This window comes from Citrus sinensis, chromosome 4 (assembly GCF_022201045.2).
Source record: "Citrus sinensis cultivar Valencia sweet orange chromosome 4, DVS_A1.0, whole genome shotgun sequence".
Taxonomy (NCBI): domain Eukaryota; kingdom Viridiplantae; phylum Streptophyta; class Magnoliopsida; order Sapindales; family Rutaceae; genus Citrus; species Citrus sinensis.
In genome coordinates this window covers 21295074-21312569 of record NC_068559.1, presented here as the reverse complement: position 1 = coordinate 21312569, position 17496 = coordinate 21295074, and the positions used below count along the sequence as shown (strand labels likewise).

The following is a 17496-nucleotide window of genomic DNA, read 5'->3' as shown; positions in this document are numbered from 1 at the left end:
CTGATATGGTATGATCAATTTTATACAAGAGGTGATTCAAAATAACAATCCCATAGCCATCAACCAAAAGCTACTCTCGATTCAAATTAGCAAAGGCTTCCAACTTTTATCAGAGCATACAAAACAGCAGCTAAGCTGCAGCCAGCCAGAGGCTCTGCACATTCATCCGAAAGTAAAACTAGCATACATGAGGTTTCTGAGTTACAGAACAGACTTTCTAAACACGGTCTTCCCACAAGCACTCAGCTTGAACCTTTCTGGTTTTCAACAGTACCTCAATTTCTTTGGGAGGGTTCAGGCCTAGACGATAGGCACGCTCCCATCGAGCCAGTCTGCTCATCCCTATGCATGGTCCATATGCCATGTTCATATCAAACTGCCTCAAGACTTCCTCATTGTCATCATAATCTCCTGCAGCATTCAAATGACAAGAATGTAAGAAATACAGGAAAATTACGAAGAAAACCACCAAATTTCATTAAAGATACAAAGCACCAAAACTCTTTAGTCATGTAATCATTTTATCTACTCCATAACATTGATTTCATGTCACACATATGAATTTAGAGTTCTGATTTCGTTTCCTGAAGTCACTTTAAGCCACGTTACAGGGCAGCAGCCGAATTGCCTCTCCACCATTCAACATGAAGCAAAGAAAACTAACAAGAATTTCTAATTCATAACATGACAAGTCTGAAAGATATGATTTCTGATCTGACTCTGACACAGAACAAAATGCAATTATAAGTGCGTTTTAATCATTAAAAATCACTAGTTGAGGATGAGATAGTTTTCATTAATAGTCAACAGAGTACTCAATCCAATGGCAATGGGATTAACGATTTCCTTGGGAGTGCTTTTCTAAAAAGTGCTTCAGAGCTCGAAAGCACTCCTTAGAAAACACAAGTAATTTGTAAGTTATTAAGCTACTGTTTCGTGAAAAACAAACATCAAGTACTGCTCCAATAGGTCCTTATCCTGAAAAAGCACTTCAACCAAACATTACCAATTTAGTACAAAAGCACTTCCAACAATTTGAAAGTGCTTTTGCTGACATCTCAAGCACTAACAAACACAGATTCTTTAAAAAAAAACCCTAAAACATAAAAGGCCCGAGCTTTACCAGCAATCAACAACGAACACACCCCAAAAATCAAATTAAAACCCTTAATTAAAATTTTCAAAGAATAAATAAAGAGAGCGGAATTTTTTTTCCCCAAGAAAAAGGACCTTTAAGATCGAGGGAGCCGTGAGAAATCAGGGCCGTCGGTTGGGTAACATCGGAGCCGAAAGTGGCCGAGATTTTAGGCGTCTTCTTGTTTGAAGTCTTCTTCGTGATTCCTCCGGCTTTCTTCTTCTGCCTGTAGAAACCCTTCATGTTGTTCTTTGACGACGTCGTTGCCATCTCTCTCTATCTCTCTCCCTCTCTCACTCTCTGCGGCAAAAGATTTTCAAAATTTGAATTTTGTATTTGTTGTGGATTCGGCTTTCGCTGTTCGCTCTTGGTATTATGTTGATGGTTTTTTGTTCCATTTTTGCCCTTAGCTTTCTTATAATTTTATATTTCCATTTCTATCCCTAACGAAATTTGGGTTGGACTGATTTGCAAAGCGTGACTGACAAACTCGAGGGGTATGCTTTGATTTCAACTGGGTATTTATAGATACAATAACTCATCATATCCTCTGTATATATATTACAATTATTATTATTTTTAATTAGCAAATTTATGGTAAATATAGTACAGGCATTTTCTTGTTATGGTGATGAAAAATCTAACTCATTAAACTTAATTTATACCCTTTACTATTATTACTCGAATAAATTTGAGTGACCACATTCACATTCAGTCGAGCTATGTTGCAGGAAGGAAGTACAATTACTAATTTGCAATACATATCAATAACAATTTACAGAACATCAACTTTCTTGCATCTAATTCTCGGGGAAATACGAGCCCGCAATGGATTTTTCATCATGGTAGATAGCTCTTGCTTCTCTGAGAAATCAATTTCATCTCCATCCACAGCCTTCCACTCAAAACACCAAACCAAATTGGCCACAAAATACTCCAAATGAAGCATAGAGAAACCGAGCCCCGGACAAATCCTCCTCCCGGCACCAAATGGCATCATCTTAATTTCCTTACTCCCCGTTATATCGAAATCTTCAACCCGTCCATTCTCAGCACTCAAAAATCTCTCAGGCTGGAAAGCCATCGGATCCTCCCAGACCTTCGGGTCCAATCCCATTTCGGCTACCATGAAGTTGATGGTTGCATTTTTGGGTATCAAATATCCGTCCAGGGTGAAGTCTTCTGTCACGGCGTGCGGCAACAGGAAATGCCCCGGAGGATGCCTTCTCAATCCCTCCAAAACAACCGCTTTCAGATAAGGGATGTTCTGCAGCTTCTCTTCTTTCACCTCATCTTCTTCCTCTCCGTTTCCAACGACTCCTTTGATCTCCATGTAAAGCTTCTCTTGAACACGTGGGTATTTAACCATATTGGCCATGATCCACTGCAGTGCAGCCGACGTGGTGTCGGTGCCGGCGGTAAGAAATTCAGAGCACAAAGTATATATCTCCTCTTCATTAAGCTTCCTGTTCTCATGATCCGGAAGCCGCAAATCGAACAGGGTATCGGCATAAGACAGCACATACTCCTCCTCATCCGCATGCTGTTGATGATTAGCTTTCTTTGATAACCACTCTTCCCTGGCCTTCTTTCTTGCTCTTATCAAAGGAAACAGTGTGTTCTCTTGATCTTTAAGGGACCGAAATAATTCCTCCCACTTCTTACGAAGAAAAATTTTTGTTAACGTTTGACAGAAGTCTAATAATCTGAATCTGGCGAAAGCCTGCAACCTACGACGCTGAACAGTCTCAATTAATTTGATTTGGTCGTGGTCGAGCTTGTCGCCCAAACACATGAGCACTAACAAGCAGAACATAGCATACTGAAGATGATCATTAACGCTAACCGGAATCGGATGATCATCACCGCCGCCGCTCGTGGACTCTGACTTGAGGCGGTCCAAGAGAACTTCCAGAACCCATTTGCGGGCGCGCTTGTAGGTTCCCGCACGCGAAGGGTGGAGGATTTCTGAGGTGAGATTCCGGCGGAAGAGCCGCCACGTGGGGCCGTAAAAACCTGTAGAGATGTTCCGCTGGTCTTTGGTAATGGTTTTGAGGACTGGGAGAGCTGGCGGTCGGTCGGCAAAGACAGCGCCGTTCTGGACTAAGGCCTTGTGGGCAAGTGCGCGATCGGCGATGAAGATAGCGGGGCAATGGCCGGAAGGGATAGTGACGATGGGGCCAAACTTGGCATGAAGCTTTCTGAGGATTTGTTCTACCTCTAAGGGAGATTTCACAAGCCACGGGAGAGTGCCAATAACGGGGAAAGTAAAGGGGCCTGGGGGAAGCTTATTATTTTTGCTCGTGAAGAGAAGGTTGATGATGAAAGCTTTGAGGAGGGCAGCAATGAAGATTGAGATGAGGATGATGAACCAGGTTTCCATTTGCTGCAATTCGCAACATCCACAGAGAAATGGGATGATACTTGGTGTGATGAATGATTGAAAAAGCTATGAACAGGCAATTCGTTGACTTGACTCGTGGAATGTTTTTGTATATGTGAAGGAAGACTTATATATATACACAACAGTGCTAATATTTGCCCCGGGTCAAATCCCGAAACGGTAGTATAGGTCATCGTTTTTAGTTCTTAATTTTTTTTTTATTTTGATTCGTTTTGAAACGATACCGTTTCTGCTCCTATTTTTTTTTTCTTCTTTTTGATTTCTTCTTTCTCGTTGTTTAACCCAGCTGCAAACCCCTTGCTTCTTCCTCTTCGTTCTCTTCATCGACCAACAACCACATTTGTTTGCAAATCCTTCAAAACCCAACTACTCCTTTGTTTGCCTCCTCTCCATTCTTAGGTCAAACACACAACTTTATACTTTCCTACACAACAACATATATAGCTGCAGAGTCTCTTTGTTGTTGGAATGGATCAAGACATAAAAACATATGAGCACAAATTTTTTAGCACAAATTTTCGAGGACAATCTCCAAGTTCAAATGAAGAAATTGATGACAATGAAATAATCATGATGCGAGATATGATTCATATAAACACAACCTAGAAGCATGCATAAGTTTAATAATTTATACACATCAATCTACATTATGCTTCAAATTGAAGAAACCAGGGGCACCATTTTTCAGTTCAGGTGTATTATTGTTTCTCTTCTCTTCGTTCACAGCAAATCAGAACAAAGAAAAAAAAAGAAGAAATGGTGTGATGAAGAGAAGAGAACGAAAAAGAAGAAGAAGCGAGGGGCCTATAACTGGGTTAAGTTAAATGAAGACAAAGAAGAAATTAGAACAAAGGAAAAGAAAATAGAAGCAGAAACGGTGTCGTTTCAAAACAAATCAAAACAAAAAAAAAAAAACAGCCGGCAAACATCAGTGCAGTTTTCCTATGGAAAATGATGTTTGCCCTGGGTCAAACCCTGAAACGGCTGCAAAGGTCGTTGTTTCAGCTCGTATTTTTTTTCTGATTTGTTATTAAACGAAGTCGTTTTGGTTAGGACACATCAGCTTCTTCTTCCTCTTCATTTAACCCAACTGCAGAACCATTACTTCTTCTTACTTCTTCCTCTTCGTTCTCTTAACCACGAAGTCGTTTTGGTAGGACACATCAGCTTCTTCTACCTCTTCATTTAACCCAACTACAGAACCCTTTCTTCTTCCTCTTCGTTCTCTTAACCCGGTTGCAGAACCCTTAAATGAGATGAATAAATTATCTACGCCCTGATCTTAAGCGTGGGAATTTTACCGATGAAGAAGATGAACTCATTATCAAGCTTCATAGTTTGCTAGGAAACAAGTAATTAATTAAGCTTCTTCTCTCTTTTTTCTTTTTAAAATTTTTATTTGTTTAGGGGTGGGTTAATTTTAATTATTAGATCTTAAAAAACATTTTTTTTTTTGGTGGAGGGTGTTTTAAATTTGTGTAATGTGCAAGTGGTTGTTGATAGCTGGAAGATTTCCAGGAAGCACAAATTATAAAATAAAGAATTATTGGAATACACACATCAAGCAGAAGTTACCTAACCATGGCCTTGACCTTCAAACTCACCGCCCTCTCAACCAAATTCATAACCATAATAATTTCAACAAATACACTATTAATAATAATGAAGAAATAATGCATAGCAGCACCCATTATCAAGAAAATCTCGACTTAAGAGCTATCCATTGGACTTGCTTCTTCTGAATCTACGGGCTCAAGATCCCTACATCAATGACAACAGCCGCATCAACAGAAGCGAATTTTTTGAAGTGAAGCAAGCAATTTGTTTGTGTTGGCAACTGGGTTTGGGAGAAGTAAACTATGTAAGAATTGTACTTAAAATTCTAATGTGGTGAAATGAAGAGAAAGAAAAAGTAGATGGGTTCTGACATTGCTTTTGCCTTAGGCGTAAGAATTTTGCCTTTTCAAAAACAACGTCGTTTTACCGAGAATGAAAACAAAAACAAAAAAATAACAAATGAAACGGCGTCGTTTTAGAGTTCTTTCGGGGTTTGACCCGGGACAAACATCAATGTTGTTTTCCTATACACAATAATAAATGGCGGCTAGCCTATTTGCACCATACTTAACAATGGAAAGTGCTTAGTGGCTAGAATTGGGAGAGAAGGGCGAGAGAAACGGCAGCTTGTGCTGCCGTTTTTGCCCCCACTATCACACGCATTTCGAGACAAAAATTAATAAAAAATTTCTACCTCACTAAGAAAATATAAATAAAGCAAAAAGCTATGGCAGCATGTGGGAATAATAATATATGTGGCAGCCAAAATATCGCGACTTTACTTATAAACAAAAAGCTGCCCTTTTCTTCTAAGCTTCTTGCTCCGGTTACCCAAATCTCCCCCTTCTCTTCAGGGCAACTCCCTACCTCTCTTCTTCCTCTGTTTACACTCTCCTTATTATTTTTGGTAGATTTTTCATTGTTCTGTATTAATGCGTGAAAAGTTTCTGTTTTTGTGGGTTTTGTGTTTCTTTTATGATCTTGCTTATCTGCTCTTCCAAATGAATGAACAAAATGTTACTGGAGGAGATAACAACTGTTTCACTAGGGGGAAAAAAGTTATTAGTTTTTTTATTGACTCGATGTTTTGAGAATAGAGTACCTTTGTTTATATTATATACATTAAACGGAAAAGGGCTGAAGCTTTTATGAATAAAAATTCTGCTTTGATTTTGTTTTGGAAGAAAGCCCGCTGAGTTAGCATATTCATTTGGTCAGTGATGTCAATTTGCACAAGTAGAAAATGATAATCTAATGTTTTATGTGTCTTTCTTTCATAGTACATGGGAAACTATGTATGAGTGCGTGAGTGAGAGAGAGGTCATGAAATAATAACTTGGGCGATGACCGTGTTGTCGTCGGCAGTGGTACTGTTGAGAGAGGGAAGAAAATGGCGAAGACAGAGGGGAGTGTTGTTAAGTTACATTATCATAAAAATTAAGTCAACTCAGAAATTCAAATTGTAACCTATGATTCAATAAATAGAATCAATCAGATTATTTTTGAATTTCTTATAATAACTTTGAAGTTTGATATAAGTTACATCATCATCTAATCTAACAGGATCCAATAAATAATAATAAAGAATAAAAATAGGGTTATTGGAGCACAATGCAAATCTTAGTGCATTATTTCTTGGAAAATTTACAGTAATAACCAAAAAAATTTCCCTTTTTTTCATCTTAACCCCCCAAAAATATTTCTATCAACATTAGCCATAAAACAACATTTAAGACCAAAATACCCCTCCCTCATCTCTTCCCCAACACTCCCTTTCACTCATCTCTCCCAAATCGATCCAACTCCCATCATCGGCGGCGACATCATCCCTCGTCGGCGGCGGCTCCATCTCTCACCGGCATCCGATCTACAACCTTCAACAAAACCTAGGTTAGTCATTTTTCTTATTTTCATTAATTTAAAATGAGATTTTAGAATAATAATAGTTATAGCTTGAGATTAATAGTGGTGGTGATGATGTTTGTGGTGGTTGGTGGTGTTTGGGAGTATTGTTTTCGATTTTGGAGTGATTGTGCTTAATTTTTGCAGGTGGGGAGGGAGGGGGGCAGGGCACGCGCGCGCGCCCATGCGCGGCACGCTGTTGCACCAAATCTGATGCGACAGCGCAAGCCTCTCACACCAATCTGGTGCGAGAGACTTGCTGTCGCACCAAATCTGGTGCGACAACAAGCGCTATCACACCAGATCTGGTGCGACAGGCGCGCACCTGTCGCACCAGTTTTGGTGCGACAGGCTTGCCCGTCGCACCAAAAATTAGATTTTTTTTTTGTAACGAGTTAATTTTTTTTTTTGTAAACGTAATGTAATAATTTTATAAATATTACAGATACATGGCGAAATCAGAATCACCGGATATTGAAGTAGGCAAGATGTATTTTCATTATGATGATCACTTTCCTAGTCGAATTTCGAGCATGTGTATGTTATCTTCGGTCGTTAAAGCCATCGAGGAAAAATTAACAAACCGGCAGTTGCGTATGTTCAAAAAGGATATATTTGGGCATTTCTTGGAGTGTCGAAGTTTTCCATTTAGTGGGGTAATTTTGCACAATCTTCTACTGTGGCAAGTGGCCCATGAATAAGATAGCCGTGAGGATCAGTTATGGTTTCAAATTGGTAAGCATTTGATTCGCTTGTCAATTGTCGAATGGTGCTTGGTTACTGGACTTTCATTTGGTGTTGATACCAATAAAAAAAATGATGAAATGGAGCAGAGGCTACGGAATACGTATTTTGGTGGTGTGCATCGTAAGATTAATGTGAAGCAATTCGATGCAGTATTTAAGGAGATAAAATTCGAGGAAATTGACGATATAGACGCATTAAAGATTGCGCTGTTTTATTTTGCGGACAGAGTACTAAATGCAAGAAAAAATCACTGTCAAATTAATTTCGATTGGCTTGACCAAGTTGATGATATACAGTACTTCCGAAAGCGTCCATGGGATCTATTGTCGTGGGAAATGATTTACGAGAGTCTTGACAATGCACTGTTCGAGAAAGACGAGAAATTTAAGAAGACTCGGTTGAAAAATCCAGATCATAATATTGAAAAATACAATCTTTACGGCTTTACGTCTGGGGTTCAGGTGCTATTTTTTTTTGTTTATTAATAAGTTTTATAGTATTAAATATTTGATAGTTGTTTTATTTGATTTTTCACTTTGGTTGTTGTAGGCTTGGATTTACGAAGCAATCGGAGGGTTGCCATCAACATGGGTCGTCAAAACAAAGAATAAGATTCCCCGCATTCTTCAATGGAAGCCCATGGCGTCTTCGAGAATCAACTTTGCGGAGGTTTATTCGTTCTTCAACGACGAATCTCGTCTTGTAAGTAATATGTATTACTTATTTTTTTAACTTTACTAAATTTAAGTTATGTATACTTACTTAAAATTTTAAATTGAATTTATGGAAGGGGGACGTTTTACAAACTCTTGAGCCAAATTCAAAGGAGAGTAGCATATATTATTGGCTCTCTGTGAAGGATTACTTGCCAAGCATTCCAGACTGGGTTCATAAGGTTGGTATACTCTAAGCACTAAAAATTTGTTAATCGAAATTTTTGACTTTTCATTTACTAATTTTAAATGATACTTTATACAGCACCAACCCTCAATCAACGCGATGCCGTCGGTTACAAGGCAATCAGACGAGGTGGGGCATGACACTTTTGAGGATGAGGTGGGGCATGACACTTTTGAGGATGAGGTGGCTGTTGATGACCACCAGCAGCAAACAGAAAACTCTGATGACGCACGGGATTCCGAGGTTAGAAATAATATACGATATTTTTTTTATAAATTATTATTTTTTTATTGTTATTCTAAAGTTTTATTTTTTTCTTTTGTAATAGTCGAGGACAAAGCAGTTTAATGATTACGTACGACAACGGCTGGATAAGATTGATCATAACGTGTATGAAATAAAGTCAAAATTAAAAGATTTTAAAGAAACCGTTGTTGGCTTCATCGACACATTTTCTAAACGTCCAAATAAGGATTATCCCACTGTACGCTCGTATGCGGTAAGCTAATTTAAATTTAATAATAATGTTCGTTTAACTTTTAATTTGATAGTTATTTAATATGTTCTTTTTGGCGAATGTATAGGCCCCGGATGACGTTGGAGTGTATACTGATGTGGGCAATGAAAATTTGTCTACGCCCACGTCATTGTATAGTTTCTACGGGGATGTAAGTGGGGAGAGCGTGCAGGTGTTCACAGAGGTGCGTCTGGGCGTTAGTAAGTTCGGCCGCGCGTACATACCGTCGTATGTTTATAACAGTCCTTACATGATTCCTCCGGTCAGGCGAGGACAGAACGTCCGGCCTTTACCTCGACCCCAAATCATGGAGCATGCGATTGACATGAGTACGAGTGTGGATGTAAATCCACTGAGAGGATTGGAGGACTCTAGTCTATTTGCTGAGTTTGATCGATGGTTCACTGGTGATAGCAGAGTCCGCCGGAGAGTCCAGCACCCGCGGTCATTCTTTCAAATAATTTTGGGGATAACTTCGATGGGATGGTTAGGCGATGAGGTATTTATAATTTCCTCGTGGTGTATACTGTTGTGGATTTGTGTATAAATTTTTTTTAAAAAACTCGTAATATTTCTGTTTCTCTACAGCATATTCACGAGTATCTCCGCTTGATTAGCGAGAAACAACGGCAGTATCCAAATGCCTTACTCCAACGTGTCACACATACTGACACATTTTTTTGGGTAACGTGCCGACAAAACTTATAAATTTTATTAAATTATAAAAATTTAAGTTTTATTAATTTATGCATTTCTTGGTTATCTATGTATTAGGTGTTCTTGAATCAGTTATGGAATAACGGGAATTGTGCAGTTGATTCAATGGTATTCGACGACCGCTTGAATAGTTATCTTTGTGGGCGACAGCACACAATGTCTAAATCAATGACAGATGTCGATATGGTATGTATTTTATTACATTTCACATGCTATATAATGAAAATATTCAAGTTGTTACTATTTCTTTGTTGTATTTTAATTTCATACATAACGAACATGTTTTTCAATTGTTATATGCAGTTACTCATCCCTGTTAACTTCGACGGCGCGCATTGGGTACTAGCACGAGTTGACTTTCGGAAAAATAAAGTCTGGATTTATGACTCATTACTCTCAAATCGCGACGACAAAAGGTACAAGTTGAAATTCAAGCCACTTGAAGTTATATTCCCTCGATGGTTGGAATATGTTGGCTTCTACAATATCCGACCGGAGTTGCGGAGTGAAAACCCGTGGAAAGTTATCGCAGTTAACAGCGCGCCACAACAAGAGCCCGGAACTGGCGATTGCGGTGTTTTTGTATTGATGGTTACGATGTATTTAATGTTCGGGCTTAGATTGGAGTTTAACGCTAGTCATGTCGAGTACTTTAGAAAGAAGATTGCGGTTGATATATTTAATGACGATATTATATTGTAAACCTATGTAGTAATTTAAATGTTGAAATTTGAATTTTTTTTTACTTCGCACACTTAAGTTTATATAATTTTAATGCCTCACATTTTAAACTTTAAATAAAGTTTTATGAAATATAAGTGTACAATACACAAAAAACAGTAACAGTTTTAACCAACGAAACACAAAAACAATAATAGTTTTAACAAACTCATAACACACAAAATACAACTAACTTCGAGTCGACGCAATGGGATTCTTACATCTCTTACGATTATGGCCTAGTTCATGACACCGACCGCATCTTACAGTCCGCCGGTCAACGTCCTCGCCAGCCGAGGGTATTCTAAGCTCTTTACGACGGCCAGGTGGTGGTGCCTCAACTGGTGGGTATACTTGCATCTCCTGAATTTCATCTGGAACTTCCCAATCAGCCACATCACCAACTGGCTCTATTGGTTGTGCATAAGCCATTTCCAACGATTCTGTAGTGTAAAAGTCCGAGCAAAGGTTAATAAAATCCACCCGGTGTGTTAAACACGCCCCAATTGCATGAGCACACACAAGCTAATCAAGCTGGAACACTCTGCAGGAGCAAGTTCTCTTTTGCAAGTCAACCAAACCTTCCTTAAGCCCACCGCCTACCACTTGAAATTGATGCGGAGACACCGGCCGAACTATCATTCTTTCAGATTTAGTTCTCCTCTCAGTGACTATTTCATCCGCCCATGTTGTTAGCCGAGTAGTCATTGATTCAGCCACAATTTTTCTATCATAAAACCATTGCTGCATTGTTTTTCTAAAGTGATCAACAAGATGAGTAACAGGAAATTTTCGAGGTTCCCGCATGAAAGAATTAACACTTTCCGCGATGTTGGTGGTAAGTATGCTGTACCTCCTACTTTCAAACTGAGACCTTGCCTAATTACACGTACCAACATTATTTTCTAGGTAATCAGCCGCACCCGAGTGGATCATCCACAACCCTTCAAGTTGTCTCTTAAATTCCTCGTGGCTATATGCTTTTGCTGCATTAATAAAGGCAGGCTCAAATTGATCCCAAAGACCTTTGGACATTCTAAACTGAGACTTAATGTTACCTTTGACGTGGTAAAAACAAACGCCATGACTTGCATTGTGAAATACTTTAAGAACGGCTCTCCTTATGGCAGTGCATCGATCAGAGATAATTACCAACTCAGGTCTATCGCCAATCACTCCGTGTAACTTCATCATAAACCATTCCCAAGCATCATTGTTTTCTGAATCCATGATCCCAATGGCTAACAGATACAATTGATTGTTACCATCAAGACATGTTGCCACGAACATGCTTCCACGATATAGTCCCTTCAGATGAGTACCATCTACAGCAATGGCAGGCCGAATGTACTGCATAAAACCCTTGATGGAAGATCCGAGTGCTACAAAATAGTACAAGAAATTACCATCTCCATCCTGCTCGAGGTGAGTGACTGTACCCTCATTAGCTGTAGTTAGTACGTGAGAGTATTTAGGGAGCAAGTTGTATGACTCTGCAGGGTTGCCTCGAACTATTTCAAGACCAACTTCTCTTGCCCGATATGCCTGCTGGTATGTTAACTGAACACCGTATTCCTGTTGCATATATGCTCTTATGTCATTCGGAGTATAAATCCTCTTGTCTTGAATATATTTTTCTGCGATAATATGACCGACAACCCGGCTCCTTACTTGATGACGTCCATAAACCAATACCTCATTATGACAAGTGTGTACATTGTCAATTCTCTTCACCACCCAAGGAACATTTTGCTCGTTCGAACATCTAGTTGCTCGAATACGCCATTTACATGATTCTGAACAATAGTGAGCCTCGAAACGTGTCGTAGTAGACCGTGCAATCTTGAAATCAAACTTATCTCTAAAGGCAACCTTGCGTAGTTGTAATATAAACTCATTCTTCTCAGCAAATAGCTTACCCATACTGATATCATCTGAATCACAACTGCTAACAAAGCTTGGAGCAACCATGTTCGAAGGCAAAGTTGGAGCAAGACTTGTAAGGGGGTCAATTCGCCTTCTCGATCGAACCATAGAAGGACTAGGTCTATTGCCTCTGTTATTCACAGGAGTATTGTCTTCACACTCATCGTCGTGCTGAAACGACGGAACATTCGAAGGACCGACTCCTCCATCATCACCATCATTATTGAAATGAGTTCCCCTCGTATTATTAGAAGGTTCTGCACAAACATTATCCCCCTCTGTCTCATGATGAAAATCATCATTGTCCCGAAAATCATTGTTGTGATACAGAGAATACCGTTGCTCCAACGACGTCGTTATTGGAAATACCGTTGCTCCAACATCCTCTAACGTAACGTCGTTATCATCAATGTTGTCATAATTGTCGTGGATTGGAGAGTAATATTACTGCAGCGATATTGTCCTTGACAACACCTCTTCATCATTATCGGGGCCAGACATATTTGCTCTAAACGAAGTTTCTGTATCGACATGTGGCTCAATACCTTCGCTCGGAACTCGAGGTGATGTGGTCACGAATATAGGAATGCATCCAAAATTGGCTACGTCGGATGCCATATGCAACACAACCCTCACCATTTCATCATCAAATATATCCATGGGCAGTGCACATATACGATATAATGTGTTACTAGACCTCAAAGTTGTCTTCATTGTAATACTATATTCATTAGGGTTTATTTGTAACACCTCGTATACTCTTGCCAATAACTGATCAAACAGATAATTTTTCCCAACCAAAAAAGCTCGATTTTTATCATTCACATACTCCATACGGTCATCCTCTAATGTCTCCCACCAACCATCGTAACACAATTCAAGTACAACTGAATCCATTAAGCCTGAAATTATCAAAAAAAATTAATTGGATCCGGATCAAATTAATACAATTTTAATGAATCTCTAAGGCTTGGTGCGACAGGTGCCTGTCGCCAGAAATTTTTGGTGCGACAGGCAGCCTGTCGCCGGATTCACCCACGATTCAGTTAAGCAAGTTCAGAAAATAACTCATACCACTAAGTGATGCCGATTAGTGTTGGATTCGGATAGATTATGATCGGATTTCACCTTTACTGTTGTCTTTTGCCATCGACGTTGGTTGATGATTAAGCTGCGTTTGGTTTGACGATATGGGAGAAAGATTGTTGCTTTTGGTCTGTAAAGAATGATAATTTGGGGAAAAAGGCTTGTGTTTGGCTAATGTTGATAGAAAAAAGTTAAGAGGATTAGTTGTGAAAATAACAAAATATTTGTGGCTATTTTTGTAAATTTCCCTTATTTCTTAGCTGGCTTTCCAAAATATTATATTATGAGAAGCACTAAAAGAATAAGTTTTGTAAAACTCACGAAGGGGATTCGTGAGATGATACATAATGATCAATGGCCGGAAGTCCAGAGATTAATAAACTATGCATTGGCGATGGTTGACTAATACTAATAATAATAATAAGGGTCGGTGGTGATGCAGGATAATTTTGGATTTTTAATTAAAATTTTACATTTACACCACATCAGGCAGGCTAATTTGTCCCATAATTAAAGGTTACGCCACCCATTTAATAAAAATCAAAATACTATAAATATATAAGAGATAAGAGGGAAAATTGTTTCAGGAAAAACAAAAAAAAAAAAAAGAAGAAGAAGAAGAGGAGGAGGAGGGAGACAGCAAAAGAGAAAAAAAAAATGCAAAGAATTTTGGTTTCATTTTTAACTTATGACACGGGAGAAGAAAATGAACTTTGTGCCCCACCACTGAGACCATAACTTTAGCGCGGCCTTTATAATGTGTTGACTAAGATATGTAACTAATTTTAGCCAATCAAAGTTAAAAAAAAATTGAAAAAAAAAAAATCATCCAATCAAATCCAATGGCCGAATAGTCCACTATCTTTGGAAAACTTCGGACTCCAGTCTCCATGTATAGAAGCCCTATGCACACAAGTAAGCACCTGAAGCAAAGTAAACGTCTAATAGAAAATTGTTCTTATAAATTAAATTACAAATTTAATTTGGATCGGCTATTATTTTAAAAAAGAAAATTCTATTTCAAGTAGCCTACTAATCTTTGAAAAAGGTCAAGGCACGGCACTTGCTGCATAACTTGCAAGCATACGTTCAGCTTGCCTAACTATTAAGCTGTGAAGGGAAGATTGTGATCAGTGGCGGATGTAGAAAAATAATTTATTGGGGGCTAAATTAGATAATAGTAAAATATGAAAAACTAAAATTTTGAATATATAAAATATTTACTAATATATTTATAATTATTCTCTATACATTTTTATATTTTAAAAATATTATACAATAGACTCATTATCAATATTATTAAATTTATTGTTTCGTATATAAACAATCAAACTATCATTTATCCCATATGATTCCAAAGATGATTTTTTATGAGTTTCATTACTGAAAACGTTTGCTCTAGTATTATTATAGAAACTGAAAGAATTAATCTTAATTTTGAGAATTGAAAATATTTTGAGTGGTGGGCTATCATTATTTTTAATTAAAATATAAGTTTTTATAATTCTTAAAAGTTAAATTTTAAATTTTAAATTTTATGGGGGTTTATAATTTATAGTGATTATTTCAATAAATATTTTATGGGAGCTAATTAAAAAACTAAAATATTTTTCTTTTTTAATTTTAAATTTTTTTTGGCCAGTGGGAGCTTGAGCCCCCACTAGTCACATGCTAGATCCGCCCTGATTGTGATCCCTTTTCAAAACTAATTAGTGATAAGTGAATTATTAAACCATTTACTTAATCCTTTTATACGTAAAAAATAATAGTAAATGTTTTGGATGACGTTTTCTTTTTCTGGCAAAAGGTTTAGTTTGAATATCAATTTTTTATTTTTTTTTCGTGGCAAGAAGTTTGATCTCAAATTTATAATCGATATTTGAAATTTGAGTGTCGTAAGGGCATGCGTATAAGCAAGCCAATAAGACGAGGATTATAGTTGGATGACGATGTTATTGATAAACGCTTTTTAATATAGATTGGGAGAATGACGTTTTCCTTTTCTGATTATTTTAAAGTGGAGGTATTTTTATTTTACAATATGCTTGAATAATATAATAACAATTTATTAAAATAAGTAAGATATTATTACTCGATAACCAAAGTTTGTTTCAAAATAAGTTTTGTATGATCTTTTATAAAAATAGGGAGGTCTTTATAACTATTTTAGCGAAAATACTGGATGTCATTGTCTTTTTCCTAATCTAACAAATTTTCTTTACTTATTGATCAAATTAGATATTATAGGGGTAAAAGTTCGTTTAGTCCCCATATTTTAATATTAGTGCCTATTTTATTTTTAAAAGTACCTCAAAACATATCTATTGTTAAATATTGACACCCCTGACGATACTTTTTATTCATTTTCACTTGCTTGTACAATATTATCCTCTTACAATAATTTTTTAAGATATTAATAAAAAGAAAAAAAATTAAATTATCAATTTAACCCCAAAAATAAAATAAAAATAAAAATAATATATATCAATTTTTGCGGAAGATATATATGTCCGAAAAATAACATTATTAAAAAAAATTAAATGTACCAATTTTTTTAGGCATTAAAAAATTAACATTAATAATATATATTCTTTTTGTTTCTAATTTTATTTTTTGGGATCAAAATGGTAATTTTTTTTCTTTTTGTTAATGTCTAAGAAAAAAAAATATTATTGTAAGAGTGTAATATTGTAAAAACAAGTCAAAATGAAGAAAAAGTAATGGCATGGGTATCAATAATTTAATAGTAGGTATGAGGCATTTTAAAAAAGTATAAGGATTAAATGAATACTAACTTTAAAATGTAGAAAATAAATTTAGATTTTACCTAATATTTTAGAGGAAGGGATAGGAGAAGGCATGTTAATTAGTTTTATTATGGCTGTTAAAGCTACAATAAAAAGTCTCTTTACTCATCTGAGGATCAATTACTTTCCAAGCTTTCTATAATTTTATGAAGTTATCAAATATTGGTCATATTTTCTGAATATATGTTTGTGTATTTGCTGTACACATACCTATGCGCATACAACTTTTGCATCATTCGAGTTTCACAGTTGACGTTATCAAGCCATATGTGTAAATTTGTTCATTAAATAATAGTTGTTAAAATAAAAGACCGAAATCCTAAGGTTACGATGCTACGTAGGGAACATTAATTAAAACCATGAACTAAGATTTTGATGAAACCAGCTTACTTTTATTGATGAATACACACCCTTATTTATACACCTGTGCTATGATTACATGCTGTAACATTTCTTCACCTATGGCAATTGTTAAAAGATTATCAAAGCAAACTAGTATCTATTCACTGCGCAGTCCAATCCTCCATTTTTTCATTTGATGTCTGGCCTTGGATCGTCAAAACCTGCTTCTGGATTCTTTAAGGGCTTTCATTCTTATCCTTTGGTGGTGCTAAATATGCTCTAGAATTCAAATTATAACTTCACCTCTAACTGGTTCTTCATTCTGGCATTTCATCGAACAGTTCGTTATTTATGACAAACACCTTGTTTTGACTAAACTATATTTGGCAACTTTGATGAGCTAATGAACATGTGTCAGCACTGTACAAATCTACCATATTGAAGCGCTGGAATAATTAAACAGTGCTATTACCTTCTAGCAGTGTAAAATCAAAATAATTTTCAGCAATTGAAAATTAGAGATGATGAGGTGGACATTTATTTTGCCTTTTTTTCGTATTTATTCATTCTTTGAAAAATATTTCTCGAATTTAACGAAAATAAAAACATTCTAGAAAGCATAACATACAAATATTTCTTTGGTATTTGATTAAGGGTGGGGCTAACCCATCAAATTCCTCTCTACACCTATTTTATTAAAAATTAAAAATTAAAAAATATTAAAGTTACCATCACT

At 36.8% G+C, this 17496-nt stretch overlaps 2 protein-coding genes across 2 annotated transcripts; both read right to left on the bottom strand.

Moving 5' to 3' along the window:
- Positions 1 to 59: 59 nt before the first annotated feature.
- Positions 60 to 1496, bottom strand: LOC102608934 (uncharacterized). The gene is made up of 2 exons (XM_006484643.4): positions 1231 to 1496; positions 60 to 411 (listed from the first exon to the last, which is right to left on the bottom strand). The coding sequence occupies exons 1-2, from the start codon at positions 1403 to 1405 to the stop codon at positions 218 to 220; spliced, it is 369 nt and encodes a 122-aa protein (XP_006484706.1). The 5' UTR covers positions 1406 to 1496; the 3' UTR covers positions 60 to 217.
- Positions 1497 to 1783: 287 nt separating this feature from the next.
- Positions 1784 to 3629, bottom strand: LOC102609505 (cytochrome P450 89A2-like). The gene has a single exon (XM_006484645.4). The coding sequence runs from the start codon at positions 3516 to 3518 to the stop codon at positions 1911 to 1913; it is 1608 nt and encodes a 535-aa protein (XP_006484708.1). The 5' UTR covers positions 3519 to 3629; the 3' UTR covers positions 1784 to 1910.
- Between the last annotated feature and the right edge of the window lie 13867 nt (positions 3630 to 17496).